This window comes from Monopterus albus, unplaced genomic scaffold, assembly GCF_001952655.1.
Source record: "Monopterus albus unplaced genomic scaffold, M_albus_1.0 scaffold67.1, whole genome shotgun sequence".
Taxonomy (NCBI): Eukaryota; Metazoa; Chordata; class Actinopteri; order Synbranchiformes; family Synbranchidae; genus Monopterus; species Monopterus albus.
The window spans coordinates 358,635-374,682 of record NW_018127947.1 but is presented as its reverse complement, the minus strand read 5'-3'; the positions used below and the strand labels follow the sequence as shown (position 1 = coordinate 374,682).

The window sequence follows — 16,048 nt, the reverse complement described above, 5'->3', positions numbered from 1 at the left end:
CTTCATGCAGCGGCGGGTAAGCCGCCACATGAGGAGGAAACGAGTCAAATTGGACTGAGTTCACAGCACAACACCCAAGAGAATTTCTGCCTCTACACAAAGTCCCACTTCTCTGGCTGTTTCAACAATTCATGAGAAGTATTTGTTCACTTTCACAATCCTGTAGCTGATTAAACAGAAGTACCATTCATGTCACCTGTTTGAGATTGTGACACAACAGGGCTTTAGGGAAAAGCCAAATGGAGATGAGAGGTATTTTTGTGTTTTCCCCATTGTTAGCGGCAAAGACATACACCTTTATTCACTGATACAATTTTCCAGTTTGTAAACTGAATGCGTGTGGGGCTTTTTGGTTTGTGGTAGGTCATAGATGCAGAGTTGTGAGACACTGGCTATGTGTGTGACTGTGTGCAGGAAGAGAAAGGTGTTGCTACTGTTTAGCACTTGTAAGTTGTACTCTACAACAAGTCTCTTGGTTGCTATCTGCATTTTCCGTGTTAAAATGTGAGAAAACTACAGCAAAAAAATCACAACCAGAAGTTCTTTTTGTGCCATTAGGGAGACGTAGAGACCTGCAGTAACGTCATAATAGTGTTTGATTTAAATAACATTTACTTTACAAAGTTGAGCTGCAGTTCGTTCTTTGTATTTTACTTGGCAACAAAGGTTATGATTGGTTGATTGAGGATCAATTTTTAAAATAACTACATTTTGCGAGTACATTTATGAGAAATATTTTGCAATGTTGATAATTAAACTTTACAACAGTACTACGTTGTGTTGCTTTGAGCATTTTTACTTTTGAGAGTTTAAATGCAGCAATGTACCATGATGAATGCAGGACTTGTAATATGAAGGTATTTAAGTAAAGGACCCAAACGGGAGCGGGTGACACAGTTTCACCACATTTTTGATACTTGGTACTATACGTGGGTACTGTAGATGCTAACCTGGACTAGCCTGCTCCTGTGAGGCTTTCCTCAGGATCTCTGTCTGCTTGGAGCTCAGTGCTTGGAGGCGCCCCAGCTCCTCTGTTAACTCTGTGTAGGCCAGAGCTAAATTCACCCTGGAGGAGGAAGAAGGGGGGAGGTAATTATGTAATTATCGCAGTCATTGTCATAACACAGTGTAGGTGGACTGTTAATGTATTACAAGAGATTATGCAAACAGTATAATCATTAAACTGTACACAATTAATAGAAGTTGATCAAAGGCTTTTTATGGCACAACAACAGAAGTACATCACAAACATACACCGATGTCTAGCTCCTCTTTAAACTGAATAAACTCTGCAGCCTCACAAATCAGGCTGGCTAACTGAGAGGCTTATGGGCTTATATTATTAGAGTGCAAGTCGCAGCACATGACTGAAGTGCATAAAATCGCACCATTTCATGCAAGATATGCCAGGACTCTCTCAGGGGCTGTACTGACAGAGCAACTCAATTTGCAGGGCTGTGAACAAGGACGGTTGGTTTACAGGCTTCTCACTTTTAACTGTGGCAACGAGCTGACTTTGTCTGATCTCATTAGCCTGAAAGTGATCTGAGTCCTGCATTATGCAAATTAATGTGAGGCAAGTATTATAAAAGTGGATATAAGAAATGATCTCTGAGCATGTTTTAGTAACCAGCCAGGTAATTCTGTATGTGGTTAAAAGCAGAGAGATTAGGCTGCAGACAAGTTCAGATGGAAAGAAGAAACTACAGTATTCAGCCACTGCTGATGCCAGTTGCCCTCAAATCTGATAAGAGACTGTTTACGTCAAATGTTTTGACCTGAAATTGATTCATTCCTGCACTGACAGTGGTAGATCGGAATATTTTACAAGATGACAGATGCGATAAGAAACCTGCGAAGATACAGCAATCAGTTCATCCTGCCATTTTGAGTAGTTTTTGCAAATTTGCAGCTATAAATAAAAACAGCATTTTCTTATCAATGCTTCGGCACTTCTACCCCAGACTTTAAACAAAGCATTTTAAGAGGGCTAAGGTGTTGAAGCCGTCTGTACTACCTATCACAGACTAACAGAATGATGCGGATGTTGTTGCACACAACTGCTGCCAGACTCGAATCTTTCAAAGCACTTCCGATAAACCAGTGACCTCTTTGTTGTTGAGAATTTGACAAGAGATTGTGGCAGATAAAAAAAAAATATATCCTGGGGATTTCTACATAAGTAGGAAGAGGTAGTAACTTCCACTGCAACACTAGCACACACCCAAAAAAACTATGTATCTTGCCTACATGGCAAATAGAACATACTGTCAAGTTAAAAATATGATCCCAACGCTCTCACACGCTAAATTAATTGGGCCTTCCCACTTATGTGTGTGCAAGCTTGCTACTTGGGTATCTATTAGAGGGAGAGCATATTTTTTGTGCTGCTGAACTACAGTCTCATTCTGCACCTCATTACACTGAACAAATATCTCAAAGATGTGCACTGGAAAACATGCTTGCCAACATAATGCTGTCTTCCTTCTTCTGCTTCAAGTTAAGCACCCCACAAAATTAGGTCAAGTAAAGTTAGGAACCCCATTTCCAGGAAGTTCACAATTTCATAAAAACTGAAAATAAGTCATAACTTCCACTGGTTTGCTGGCTCTGTATCTGGCCCACTTGGTTTTCCACCAAGTTGCTATGACTCAGAGTGGGGTACCAAATCCCCTTCATCCCCCAACTCATCGCACACAACATCCTTCTATGTGGTACAAGTACAAAAATGGTAATGAATCAGGGCAATCTGTGCTGAAAATGCACACCCACCCTGTGTGTGGTTGTGGATTAAAGCCTCCTGTAAACTTAAGTACATTTAATGCATCAGTAAGAACATAAAAGCCATTTAGGTTACTTACTGGCATGGTGGGTGGAGCGTGCAGCACAATCTTGAAAATGCCAATAAAATGCAATTTATCTGTTTCTTTTCTCGTCTGAGGTGACACTCAGCTCCATCTCCACACTGTCTTCTCTTTCTTCAGTGCAGGTGTACACTGAATATATTATTTAGATTCATGCAGCTCTTCCTTTTCACACGTGCGCATCACACTTTATCAAAGCACCCTGCTAAATTTAAAATTTCTCAGAGACCCATGTCAGACTGCAACACCTCTCGCTCATGGTGCCATGTAGTACAGCAGACGTGTGAACACCTGCAGATAAGCACACGTGGCGACAGGGAAAGTCTGTGAAATTAGATTGATTGTGTACACTATCTAAAAATACTCTGTTTCCAGTATGCATCTGTTCTTCTGTATTTATTTTTGTGTTTGCTTGTACATGCTTAACTTTTGTGCACATGCCTACAGTGTACAATACAATGCATAGGAGGGGTGTGATGATGTTGATGCTGCACTGATAAAAGATTCGTGCCAGTGAATTGATCAGGGACTAGAGCATATACAGGGTGTGTGTGTGTGTGTGTGTGTGTGTGTGCAGGAGATAAAGTGAAGAGAGTGTGGGCTGAAATCTGCCCTCTGATCTGATGAGAGGTTTCAAAGAGCCATCACCAACAGCTACCTGTGAGATCTGAGCTCAGATTAATAGTCAACGCTGTTTCTGAGACCGACTGATGTTCAGTCACTTACATTAAGGACATGGCGTCGAGGGAAAGCGAACACTTGAATACACAGTGGTTGGCGATATGTAGCAGCAGGAAATATTATTGCCAACACGTCACTGTGTGGTTTGTGTTTATGGAACAAACAAGATATTCATGTTGTTTACGGTAGAATAAATGGAGAAACTGACTTTTGGCCTTCGCTGCTTGCATCTGGCCTCGTGGGGGGGATAAGTGTTACACGACCATCAGACCATGGGGAGGGGCTTTTCACACTCTGCAGTCCATATTTTGTCATCAGGCCCTGCTTCTGCTGTGTGCGTGAAGCACTATCAGCCGAATGCAGAGAGGTGTCAAACTGTCCTCACACCAAGCCACCAATGACGTGATACCTAGTAACATAGTATATCTTATAATGTTACATGTGGTTTTTTTCAGTGCTAATTATCAATTTAAATCTAAAGATGGATTTCTAAATGCTGCACCTTGCTGTTCAGTTCATTCTAGGCAGAATTGTTTTTTCACAGTGTCGTGATTTCTTCTCATCTCCAGCAAGAAATGGGAATTCCACTTCAACTTAAAACCCTCAGGTTGTGATTTATTGGAAACCCTCTCACTTTCTGAAAGCTGAGGAGGCATTAGTCAGTCGCTCTGTCATGCCAAGTGGCTGCCAGCATCGAAGCTTGTGGTCGGTGATGATAGCTCATTCATGTAGTTATCAGTGAGACAACTGAAAACATACAAATGTTGTCACAAAAATACAGCAGCAAACTGAAATGATTCTTACAAAACAAACTGAAAAGATGAGAAGGTAAAGCATGATAGAAAAAAAGTAAATTTAGGGACAAACTGAAGATAAAACTATGTGTTCACAAATTCATACATTCAATTCCTGGTAGTTTCAGCACACTACAGAAGTTTTAAAAACATCACAGTGGAAGTCATTTGTTGATTAAAAACTAAGATTTGAAATAGCATTATTTCCCCTAACAAACTCCAGATGATAACCTGCTGATAATAACTAGAGCAAAGCTCCAAAACATGTCCAGAATCCTCCATATCAATATGTGCAGTTTACACTAAACAGGCCCAATTACAAGAAAAAGCACCAGGAAACAAAGTACAGGCATTCTTGGGTTTACATATAAGTGGGAGTAAGTAATATTGTTGAGTAAAACCAAAAGGTGATCGAGGTTTGGAAAAAAGCTGTAGGCTTCCACCACCACACACAGAAAGAAACTCAGCCTGTCAGTATTTTCAGTTTGCTCCCCATCGAAACACTTGTGGGGTTTCACTGTGTGGGAGTAGGCTGCCCGACCTGCTGTGGTTTTTACTTTTTTTTTTTTTTTTTTTACCTGTGATAAGTTGTAAACAGTTCTGATGAGGGTATGAATAAAAAGTTATTCCCTCCTCTGAAAGCCAATTAAACAGATTTCTTTTGTTGGCTTAAAGTGATGAGTGGAAATGAGTGGAAACACCACGGCCTCAACACCACTCACTACTGCTCTGATTCTGCTGGTTTCAGGTGTGGAGGATTAAAAGAAAGTGTAGACTTCATGTCTTCTGGAGATGCCCAGCACATGCAGACATGAGGGGACGGGCAGGAAGGTGTTCTACTCTGTGCTTACACTGCCCCCTGCTGCTCAGGCTGATCTCTTTCCAGACCTTGTTCAGTAAATGTAGAATAAATGTTACAGTTGTATGCATATAGTGTAGCAGAGTAGATATTACATGCAGCTGTCGTACCGCCCAGACTATAACATCCCTTTATTAATGCTCTGTTTGAGCCCGGTTAGCCAGCGAGGGAGAGCTCGACTGCTTTCTAATGAGGCCCCTGGAGGTCTGTCTGAGCACATCCCAGCGGGAGAGTAAAGACACACATTAGCACTGGTTTCTGGTGAAACATTCTTAGTTTTTTTTCTGTTGTTGCCACCACCCAGGGATCAGCTGTGGTCACTTACTGCTCATCTCCCACCTTCTTTATCCACTCCACATCACACTGCTTGCATGGAGAAGTCATTTCCTGCCGAAGTAGAGCATGAAATTAGATTAGCATGCAAGTGCTGGTAGAATGTGGGACAGAATCTGACAGCAAGCGCCTACTGAGACGATGTATTTGAAGGTAATGTTGTCGGAGAGGGTGGGTCTCTGAGGTAAAAACAGGTCCTACCTGATTATTCATCTATAACCTGTGGAACTGCGGGCCTTATTATAATTTTCTGTATGTAAGGTCTTAAAGAATCCCCAGTTTTAGCTTTATTTCTCCAATGAAGAGGTGCCACTGATTGAAAAAGTAGAGACTTTGTAGAATAAACATTGTAGAAGGACATGTCATCTGCCCATGTGGCATTTCAAACAAACTAACACTGACCCTCTGGCTGTTCTGCAGCTGCCTCATCTCCTCCTTCAGTCTCTCGCACTCCGCCTTCAGTTCTTCCTCTCGCTGACACGCCCCCTGGGCCTCGTGCCGCGCCCCCTCTAGCTCCGCCTCCAGACGCTGGAGCTTCAGGTCGGACAGGGCGTCCAGGCTGCGGGAGCTCTGAAGGGTCAAGGCTGGACAGTCCAGCACTGGGAGGAAGAAAGAAAATTCAGAGGAAAGCAATGTGAAATTGAAAAAAACGACACTGCATCTCTTCAATAGACTAATGCAGCATTTATTTGTCCAGGGTTGTTGTACAAAAGATGAATAAGAAAGAGCAAAAGAGCCGACTTCTTCCAAGGGCGGCATCTTTTGGTTTGTACCTAGGTGAAGTGATCTGCGTGGGCATCTTATGATTCAACTCTGCTCGCACAGACTCTGTCCTTGAGCCAGATGACACAGTCACAGCGCAGTGGCACCTTTTCTATCCCAGCTCCTCCTGCCTCCACACCAGTACACTATGTGCTGTCACAGGTGCACACATATACTGTATGCAGTCTGCACTCTAAGACATCTTCTCACCTTCACTCGCATTCATTCACAGTCAACAAGACTGTACACAACTAACCTGCACACTCTGACTCCTCACCTAGAAATGAATGAAGACATGCAGGAGTTTCATGCTTATAGCAGAAGGTTACTGTCTACACCCTCTTCATCTAGGTATGCCATGAGTAGAGGTATCTGTTGAGGTGGTGGTGACACATTTCTTCAGTACTTCTATCATCCACATCATTAAAAAGGACAAAGTAAGCTAGATAGTCTGTTATTGTCATTGCACATTCACCTATACAATGAAATTGAAAGTGCCTCATCTAAGGTGGTCTGAATAAAATCAAAATGAGTAAAAAGAGCAGTGAGTAAACCCTACTGAAGTATTTATGATGTCATAATGAAAATAAACATCAAATAGTAAAAGTATTTCACATGTTGGATATTATTGTATGCGTTCAACTTAATCTTTGGACATGTTATTTGGAAAAATATGGGGAGAAGTTGGAGAAATTAGTGGCTCGTGTGGAAGTTGAGTGTCGTGATAGTCCATAAATAAAAACTGTCAGTTTGTTTGTTGAACACCTATGGAGTCAGTGGCCAGTGGCCTGCGTTATTTGAAGTATCTTGAAACTTTCATCATAGATCTGATACAGGAATTAATTTGCATTGTAAAAAGTGAAACTATCTCACAGGTTTCCTAGCAGGTGGCAATACAGACTCATCACAATAGAGCTCACTCAGCAGTGCAGATGGAAGCAACAGGCTCAATAATCCAGATAAATACCAGTTACCAGTCACTCCAGTCCAAATGTTTCTGAAGCCAGAATGACTGAATTTCAATCACTAGCGCCCGCATAGATCACAGGTCTCTCATTCTGCAACTGTGACTGGGGAGCAGGAACAAGATGTCCAGGCTGGTTCTGTCCAACAGGCCGAGGATTACAGCGACCTCAGTTAAAATGCTTTGCGGCCAGATTGTTGCTTTTGATTAAAAGCCGAGAAACAGACGAGAGAAGAGCAGTGATTTAAAACAGCCGTGATTTCTGTCTAAGCTTTGTTAATGCACTTGTGGTTGATATAGAAATGTCTAGTTCGGCTTATGTAATGTTTATCCCTGATTCTGTACTTACATTCATGTTATAAAAATTTATATAAAGGCAAGAGAAGTTTGTGTATAGCATCTATCAAGCCAATTCAAAATGATTTAACAAAAATAAACAACCACAGGGCAATATAAAAGACACGCAGGAACAAGTGAACAGACATTTTGTAAAATGCTGTAGAGAGTGCTTTAAATTTCTGATATATTCTTGAGTAATTGTTGGCTGAATTTGTAATTGTCTTAATCTAAATCCATCACTACAGCAACAGATTAGTTTGACTAGTGTAAGCAGGTTACTGACTTTTAATTGTTCTTACTTGGCTCCAAAAACACTTCAGCTTTTCCTTTAACTGGAGACAGTTTTGGTTTATTCAGCCACTGATTTGTTTGGGACCATAGACATCAGGTGATACTGCATCATCCTGAGTGAGAACAGGAACTCACTGTGTGTGAATGGGCTGGCATGGAGCTGCAGGTACTGCACGTCTTTGCTGTGCAGCTGCATGTTGAGTTTCTGCAGAGAGTTGTCTCTCTGCCTCAGAGCTGACTCCAGGTTCAGGATACGCTCGACATGCTTCTCCACCAGGCTGGTCTGTAATCACACACATGTGCACAGGATTAAAATACAAGCCAAGGTTACCTTCTGCAGCTGTTACAGCTGAGATGGAACAAAATTAGCCTCTTGGTTTTTGTTGTAAATGTAGATGGAGCCATCTTAATGATTGTAGCTGCAACTTCAGGTGACACTGACAACAGCGTTGGCCCACTTTGTCCTTTAATCACTGGCCTGAGGCTGCTCAGTGGAGTTCACTCTCAAATGAGATGGTTTATTATCACAGCGGAGACTGAGGGAAGACCAGTCTGTTCAGCTGGAAGCCTCTACCTGGTCTGGATCAGCTTCACTCTCTAACCACTTACAAAAATGTGTACAGTTTGATACCTGACAATAAAATTACTTACAAAATAAAGCTAAAAACCAAGTTGCAGGACAAAGTCTCTTAAACAATTAAAATGTTCAGAAACAGCACGATGTGTGTACCCTCACAACTCCGTCGTGTGCATCTTGTGTTGGAGAAATTTCACTGAGCAACTCTAAGAGGACTCTTCTCTGTTCAAAGTAATGAAAACACTTTGTCAGAAAGCGGCTCCTCTGAAGGGAGCAGTGCAGCCTAAAGTACATACTCATAGTGATGCACAGCATTTTGTGAAGTGTCTCTCTTATTTGTACTAGCACTCTCTGAAATGATCAGAGGAACCAGAATACAAATACATCACTGCCCCCTCCATTTATCATGAAAGAAAGGACTTATGTTCTTACTCTGAATGAAGTTTCAGAAAGGCAGGGTCCTACATTTCCCATAATACAACGTGACAGTGTCTTTTATAAGACCCTGTCTAGTCGTTACCCATTTTGCCTTTCACATACAGAAGACTATTTTTTTTACCTCCTAACATATAAACAGAACTTCACGTGTAAAATCCGTGGCATGCCCCTAGTGCAAGGAAGTTGTCATCTTCTATCCTGAATGCCACCCCCCCAAGCCTGGGGAGTTGTTTAGGTGCTAATCTTGACCTTTGACCTTCCTATGAAGGAGAAGTTCTCTGGAAGAAAGACTATTCAGAGGACAAATACAATGTCAGAAAATAGGCAGAGCATCAATTAGCTTTCTTTGCTGCCTCATTGTAACAAGGACACATGCACTGTGTGTGCATGTGAGACGTATTTAATGACAACATAGTATCGACCATCTAGAATCAATAATGATGAGGGATGTTGATATAATACATCAGTAAAATGACAGTATACTTTATATACTTTGAAAACAGTTCTATGCTTTTGGATCTGTGTGCTTGGGACTAAAACTTTTTAACATAGTTTTGTCACATCCTGGCGTGAGGAGTTTGAAATACTATATGGATGTTGACCAAACAGATTCTGCTGATTTGTCAGATGTAGGATCTGACATTTTGGGATCTTAACCCCCATTGTTTCTCAAACAGTTGATCGTCAGCCGCAGTCGAGTTGTTAAGGAAGTGCAGCGCTGAATTGCTAGAGTACCCCTTTAACACACTGCTACAACCGCTGGCAGTCTCTCCACCACATGATGGATCCTGGCTGCAGGGGTTTGTTCCAAAGAGCATTAACAGTGTTAGTGATGAGTCCAGTTCATCCCAGAGGTGTTGGATGGGGCTGAGGTCAGAGCTCTGTGCAGACCAGCCAACTGCTGCCAAAATCATTATTTTATAGAGCTGGCTTTGCACACGGGGCTATTGTCATATTGAAACAGTGAGGGGGCGTCCCCAGGCTATTGCCAAGAGCCACAGCACTGTCTCCATTACCACTGTTAAGGGCTCAAACCACTAAAACGGTTCAAGACAAAAGTTTCTAAACACAGGTGTCCACATACTTTTGGCTGCATAGTGTATTTGCTGAATGTTCATTTCCTTAGTTTTATATTTTCTGTTCATCCCTGATCAGCAGAATGTGAAACGGGTAGAATTGTTAATATAGCTCCTGCATAACGCTACAGTGCAGTGAACTGAGTGATGTCTCTGACCATCTTGTCGAGGTCCCTCTGGAGGTTGCTCTTCTCCATGTGAATCTTCTCATAAGCCTGGATCACATCCTCCAGCTGCTCCTCTCTCTCCTTTCTCTTCTGGAGCTAAAGCAGAGACACAGAGAAAAAAGAAGCCAAGGCAAAAAAACTTAAATTCACATTTTCTCCTTGTTCGTCAGTTTTCAAACTTCATCACAAAGAATGAGGAAGACAAAAAAAAACTTTCATTGCACGAGTCATCAGATGTGTCTCTTTAGAAACTGTTGTGTAACCAAGCAAATTTGGGACAGCGAAATCCTGACACCTCAGCATGTACAGCAACGCCTCCCCCAGCTCGACAAGATGATAAATCATGATTTCAACAGTAATGTCCAGCATTAGTTAGAAAAAGAGCATCTTGCTGATTTATTATCCTCACAGTGGGATATAATGATGGTGAGAATGTTACAGGGCAGAAGGTAATACAAGCCAGGCGAGGATGCACAAGTGAGACTGTGGCCAGAGAATCAAAGGCAGTAAAAGAGCTGGTGAGGACAAGGTGGACTTTCACCGCCTTGTGCCGACGCACTGATGCCTATTCAGTGTGTCTTTGGTAACATATGCTGTAGAAAAGCGTCACCGAGGTGAGGACAGCTTGTCAACAGCATCGTGACTGCAGAGTGCACGGTTTACTCAGAGCTAGACTTCTGCAAGGACACGCACATGGAGTTGAGGCTTTAAAAAACTGTGTACATCCTAAAGCTGTTCTTATTATCACCTTTCTAAATGTTGGCTCTCTGGAAAATGTATGTGGGATTGTTGTGTTAAATGGCCACTTAGGTTCAAAACTGTGATTTTTGATCTGCTTTTCTGGAGTTTTTAGTGGAGTTTGTCTTTAGCAAGCACTTGATAGGACTGTGGTGTGGAGGGTGACTTTTCTCCAGTTTACATCTGCTGAAATGCATCAGAGAGAAGGGAAAGGTGGAAAGGGTCACTAATGCTGCACAATTTAAAGGATAATTTTAGATACAGCTTGTGTATTTTTGCTCGTTTACCTGTATTAGTTATGGATAATAAGGATAATCACCTTTATTTGGCCAAGTATGTTACACACACACACACACACACACAAGGAATTTGTTTCCGGTACAGAACCGATAGCTATGATGACTTTACATCCATCAAAGTATAACTAACCTCTGAGCACTGTGGCACTAGGTTTCCATAGAGATAAACAGCTAAACTACTGCAGAAGAAGTGATAAATGAAGGAAAACCACTAAAAAATAATGACAAAAATATGACATTTCTGTTTGTATAATGTATTAATGTGAGGGAGGAACGTGTGAGTCTCAGTGTCATAGCTGGACAAAAACCATTGCAACTGATAACATCCATTCATCCAATACCTATACCGCTTGTCCTAACACGGGTCACGGGGGTCTGGAGCCTATCCCAGCTGACATTGGGAGAGAGGCGGGGTCAACAGGTCGCCATTTATTTACTTTAAAATAAATAATGTACTGATCACCTTTGGTTTCTTTGACAAATAAAAATGACCTGAGTGTTAAAAACACATCCCATGAGTTTTGAACAAAGAAATAACACAGTGAAGTGTTAAAAATGAGACGCGCCGCTGCTACTTTCAACCACGGCTGCTCATTAGCTGGCGCAGCATCATGCTGCTTTATATTTGGATCTCATCAGGACGCCTGCATGTTGGGTCAGGTTAATTATCCTTACGTCTGTCATGGATTAGTTATGAGTTTCCTCAGGTTCACTTTGTATCTTTTTTTTTCTATAGAACAACACACGTACTGTGCATCTGATTTGGGGTATAGGCATCCGTGGGTCCCTGAGAAACCCTCTAAGCAAGGAGACCTCTAACTCCCACATTATAGAAATGAACTTTGTTGATTGTTTGTTCTGAGTCTCACTAGACCCTGTGGGCTGGAGAGACATTAGGCAGAGTAGCTTTAAGTGTTGTGCAGCCCCACTCCAGATTTTTTAATGTTGCTTCTTAGGATTTTGCACCCTGGTAGCTTTGGTTGTCATGTGCATCAGACATTGTGTGAGGACGAGCTGTAAATGTGCAGTTTTATCTGCTTTTTATATGAAAAACATTGACAGTAGTTTTGGCTTTATGCTTTAAATTCCTCTGCTGCTTTGCTGACAGAAAACATGTCAGTTCTCTTTACCTCTCCTTGATAAATCTCCGCTTTACCAAAAGAGAGACTGTGTGTGTGTGTGTGTGTGGTGGTGATGGTGTTTGGGGGGGTGTTTTTCCAAACAGAGCATACTCGGTTCAGTGAGCCGTGTCACGCTTCATCACTCTTGCACGGTGTCAGACCTGTGTCCCACACTAATCATTTCTGCTGCTCCCATAAACCATTTCCTTCCTCTCTAGCTCTTCACCACTGCCGCTACCGGTTTCACCACTGTCTTCCTGTGCCTGTTCTTTCTCTTTTCTGTTTCCCAGCGTTCTCATGCACAGCTAAAATAGTGGCGTTACAAGCGAAGCGAAGGAGTCATCTAACCATCTTACGGGCGCTGCCACTCTCGTCTCTCACTCCAGTCCATTTTTGGATGGGAGTAACACTATAGTAGAAAAGAAATACTACCCGTGTGTTGCATGCACACGTCTTGTTTCACACTTCTTGCTGTATGCGTTTTAAGTAATACCAATTCATTTCTGTTCCCTCAACAGACAGTGCAAGATGTGGCAGACAACCTGCTTTCTTGAGAAATACTTGGACAGGGTTTGTCTCAGTGCATCTCAGAAATAGAACACAAGCATGAAAATCCCATGACACAGTGCTCCCTGGACAGCTTCTTAAAAACACCCAGTTATTTTAGCTTGGACAGCAGCTTTAGTGCAAAATTGGTCCTGGACATTTTTCAGTGTATGTCCATCAGGACTGGCCTCAGTTTGCTTTTAATTCAATTAGTTCACATGCAGGGAGAGATTTCTGCAGAATTCAAGCACTGGGAGAAACTATTTGTTTAGTAAGGTTTTCTAATCTGTAGCTCAGTAAATGAAGGTATAGTGAGCTGGGTTCTTCTCTTGCTGCCTGTGCCTTCTCTCATATTTCCTTTCTCCCGCTCTCCCCAACTTCGCCGCTCCATCTTGTCCTCATCTTTCTTACCTCGTGGGTCAGGACGTTGACTCTCTGCTGCAGGTTGCCGTTTTCTGAGTGCAGCAGTGCCGTTTCCTTGCTCTCAAAAGAGCAGTAGGAGTTGGCGTCCTCCCCAAACTCACTGATCATAGGGAACTGCAGAAACAAGAAGACATCAAAGAACCATGAGCGCGGACATGGAATGACAAGGACGTGGTTAGGACAGAGTGTGGAGGGCGCTTTGTTTACTTACACTCTTTTCTCTGTGTTCTGCGAACTTGGCTGATTTCACACTGAAACCTTCTGTCTGGCCCAGATATCACTCAGAGGACCAGGGCGTTGAAACATCATGTTTCAGTTTTTATGTACTGAACTAGAGTTGACTTTTCATTGATCAGACTCAGCTCAGTTACTTTTCGTCCTTCACTCCATATTTCTTGACAAAACTATTGAGAATGATTCTTGCTTTTCTGCCTATCACAATATCTCAGACTCTGTTCATCACATTTTTACAGACCTTAGTTCAGTGAGGTGTCTCATTCCTCCACAGTGTCTTTTTCAAAATTACACTGTTTAGCCAAAATGTTTTCAGCAGTACATCCTGAAAATAGCTGAAGTGCTGTGGTTTGGATTTCCTCAGAAACTCAGAATGTTGTCTGACAGTGTCTCGGATGAACCAATTACGGCCTCCTTACTGTGTTTAAAATAGATTTAGATAATGGAGCCACTGCGCTGTAACACCTAGTTTAACCAGCATCAGTAAATTGCTCTTCCTCTCCCTTTTTCATTACACCTCAAAGCTCAGGCTAGTGATATTGTGCACTTTTGTCATTGGTCTCAAATCCTGTGAAAACACCAAAATCAACAGTGCACTGTCCATCTCTCATTACTCCATGACCCCCGACCCCGTCTGTGGCTCTCACTCCTAAGTCCTTTGGTTCAGGTGGAAATAATGACAGATATTTTACTTTGTTTTTAAAATAATAATAATAATTTGTATGCATTTATTTATTTAATGTTTTTTGTTTTTATCTGATGTGCAGCAGTTTAACTTATATTTAGAAAAGTGCTATATAAATAAAGATTGCTAAAAAAAAGGCTGAATAGTTTCCTAAAACAGTGGTGCACTGTATTTTTAGCAAACGTTACTCAAACAGGAGGCGCTAGTGCATTGTTCGGGGCCATTTCCAGTGGCAGATTACTATACATGTTGTTCCCTGGTGATTATTTACAGTAAGATCGAGTCAAAATTAACTACACTGGGCAGGTTCATGATAATGAAGGAACACTGCGGCTGGTTTATGTGTTTTGGGACAATAGTGGAACTCTATGGCACAGCAGAATAAAATCTATCAGGCACTGCATACACACAGTACTAGTTAGTACAGTGTGGAATCTGTTCATTGTTGGTTTTGGTCTTTTAATTTGTTGACAGGAGGAAAATTTTAACTATGACCAACTTTATCATCTAAGAAGTAACATGACCATCTTACTGCCACACTACGAGCCTTGATTCATGGTGGATACATATATTTACTGTTTTATAATAAATAATGCAGAGAAACTGGCAAACGGCAATGCAACAGAATAAAGCAATGCAACATGAAAGCTTTTAAATTCTGCAAAAAATCTGTTGCTGCAAATATCCTGAAATAACCTACACCTGTTTTCTTGTGCAGGAAGCCATTTGTCTTGTTACATTGTGTGGTTTGTTAGCAGGAGGCTGTGATAGAAACACACAGCGTGCAGTTCAGCCTAAGTGAGCACATTTACATTTAGAGTGACTAGCCTAAACACAGAGCTTTTCTTTTTCTGTGCAAAGTCACTGCTGCTCGTACAATGTCTATTTTGAGGAGCAAACAACTCTTTTCCATTAAGCAGAATACCTTTCTCTGCTCAGTTTAACAGTAAATGCTCACAACATGGGTGAATCCCCCCAGGGGGCCCGAGAGTCCTCACATTGCTGAGCATCAGGAGCAACCTGACTTCAGCCATTGCTCAGAGCTGCAGGAAGCATTTCCATCTGCATCGTTACAGCAGCTGTACTCCGGCATCCTGTGTTTAGAGAAAGCCTGGAACAACACTTATCACTCCACAACAAGGCTGAAAATACTAGAAGATTCTGCAGCTGGTCTTTTCCACATATTGATTCAGACATTTCAAAGTTAATATTATGATGTTCATATTGTCAACTCGACTCCAAACAGCCAACACCTGCACATGTCCTCCCAAAATTAGCACCTGTCTGGGAATAGGTCCTGAACAAACTGCCATTTGCAAGAAAGTCAGTGCCGTGGCAGCCTGTGGCCATCAGGAACAGCTGCTCACTAAAAGGGATGCAGGAGCTCTGCACTGACACACGTCAGGAAAGGAGAGACAGAGTCAGACTGCATTTCCATCCTCTCTGATTCTTGACTGTGAAACTGAAGTCGGAGAAACCTCTTGTGAAGGCCTCAGTCCTGGCCTTCACCATATGAGGACCTAGACCACCACCAGCCATGGACTTGGATGGGTAATTTATATTGGACATACACAACTGATCGATGAGCATGCATGTTTGAATGATTTTGTGTTTTTAATATGTTTACCTTTTCTTTTGAGTTACCGTTTTTCCAGGTCCATGGTTTTAATAAATCTGCAAAAATGTCATATGGCTGCAATATAACAAAGAGTGAAAAATTTAAGGGGGTCTGAATACTTTCTGTACCCACTGTATATGTTCCCCTGTGTGTATCATTTGCTAGGTCAGTTGGTTTTGTTGAGGTATTAGACAGTTTGGTTTGCTGTATTTTGAGTTTCCTTATCTTTTGTTGACCTC

The 16,048-nt window shown here is 41.9% G+C and overlaps 1 protein-coding gene across 1 annotated transcript in view; it reads right to left on the bottom strand.

Moving 5' to 3' along the window:
• Positions 1–16,048, bottom strand: part of tbkbp1 (TBK1 binding protein 1) — a 50,267-nt gene that overhangs the window by 9,224 nt on the left and 24,995 nt on the right. The window contains exons 3-8 of the mRNA XM_020604752.1: positions 13,261–13,386; positions 10,137–10,241; positions 8,023–8,170; positions 5,934–6,130; positions 5,524–5,585; positions 951–1,066 (exon numbers count right to left, since the gene is read on the bottom strand). Of these exons, the coding sequence (XP_020460408.1) occupies positions 951–1,066; positions 5,524–5,585; positions 5,934–6,130; positions 8,023–8,170; positions 10,137–10,241; positions 13,261–13,386 (754 nt within the window). The remainder of the gene's footprint in view (positions 1–950; positions 1,067–5,523; positions 5,586–5,933; positions 6,131–8,022; positions 8,171–10,136; positions 10,242–13,260; positions 13,387–16,048) is intronic.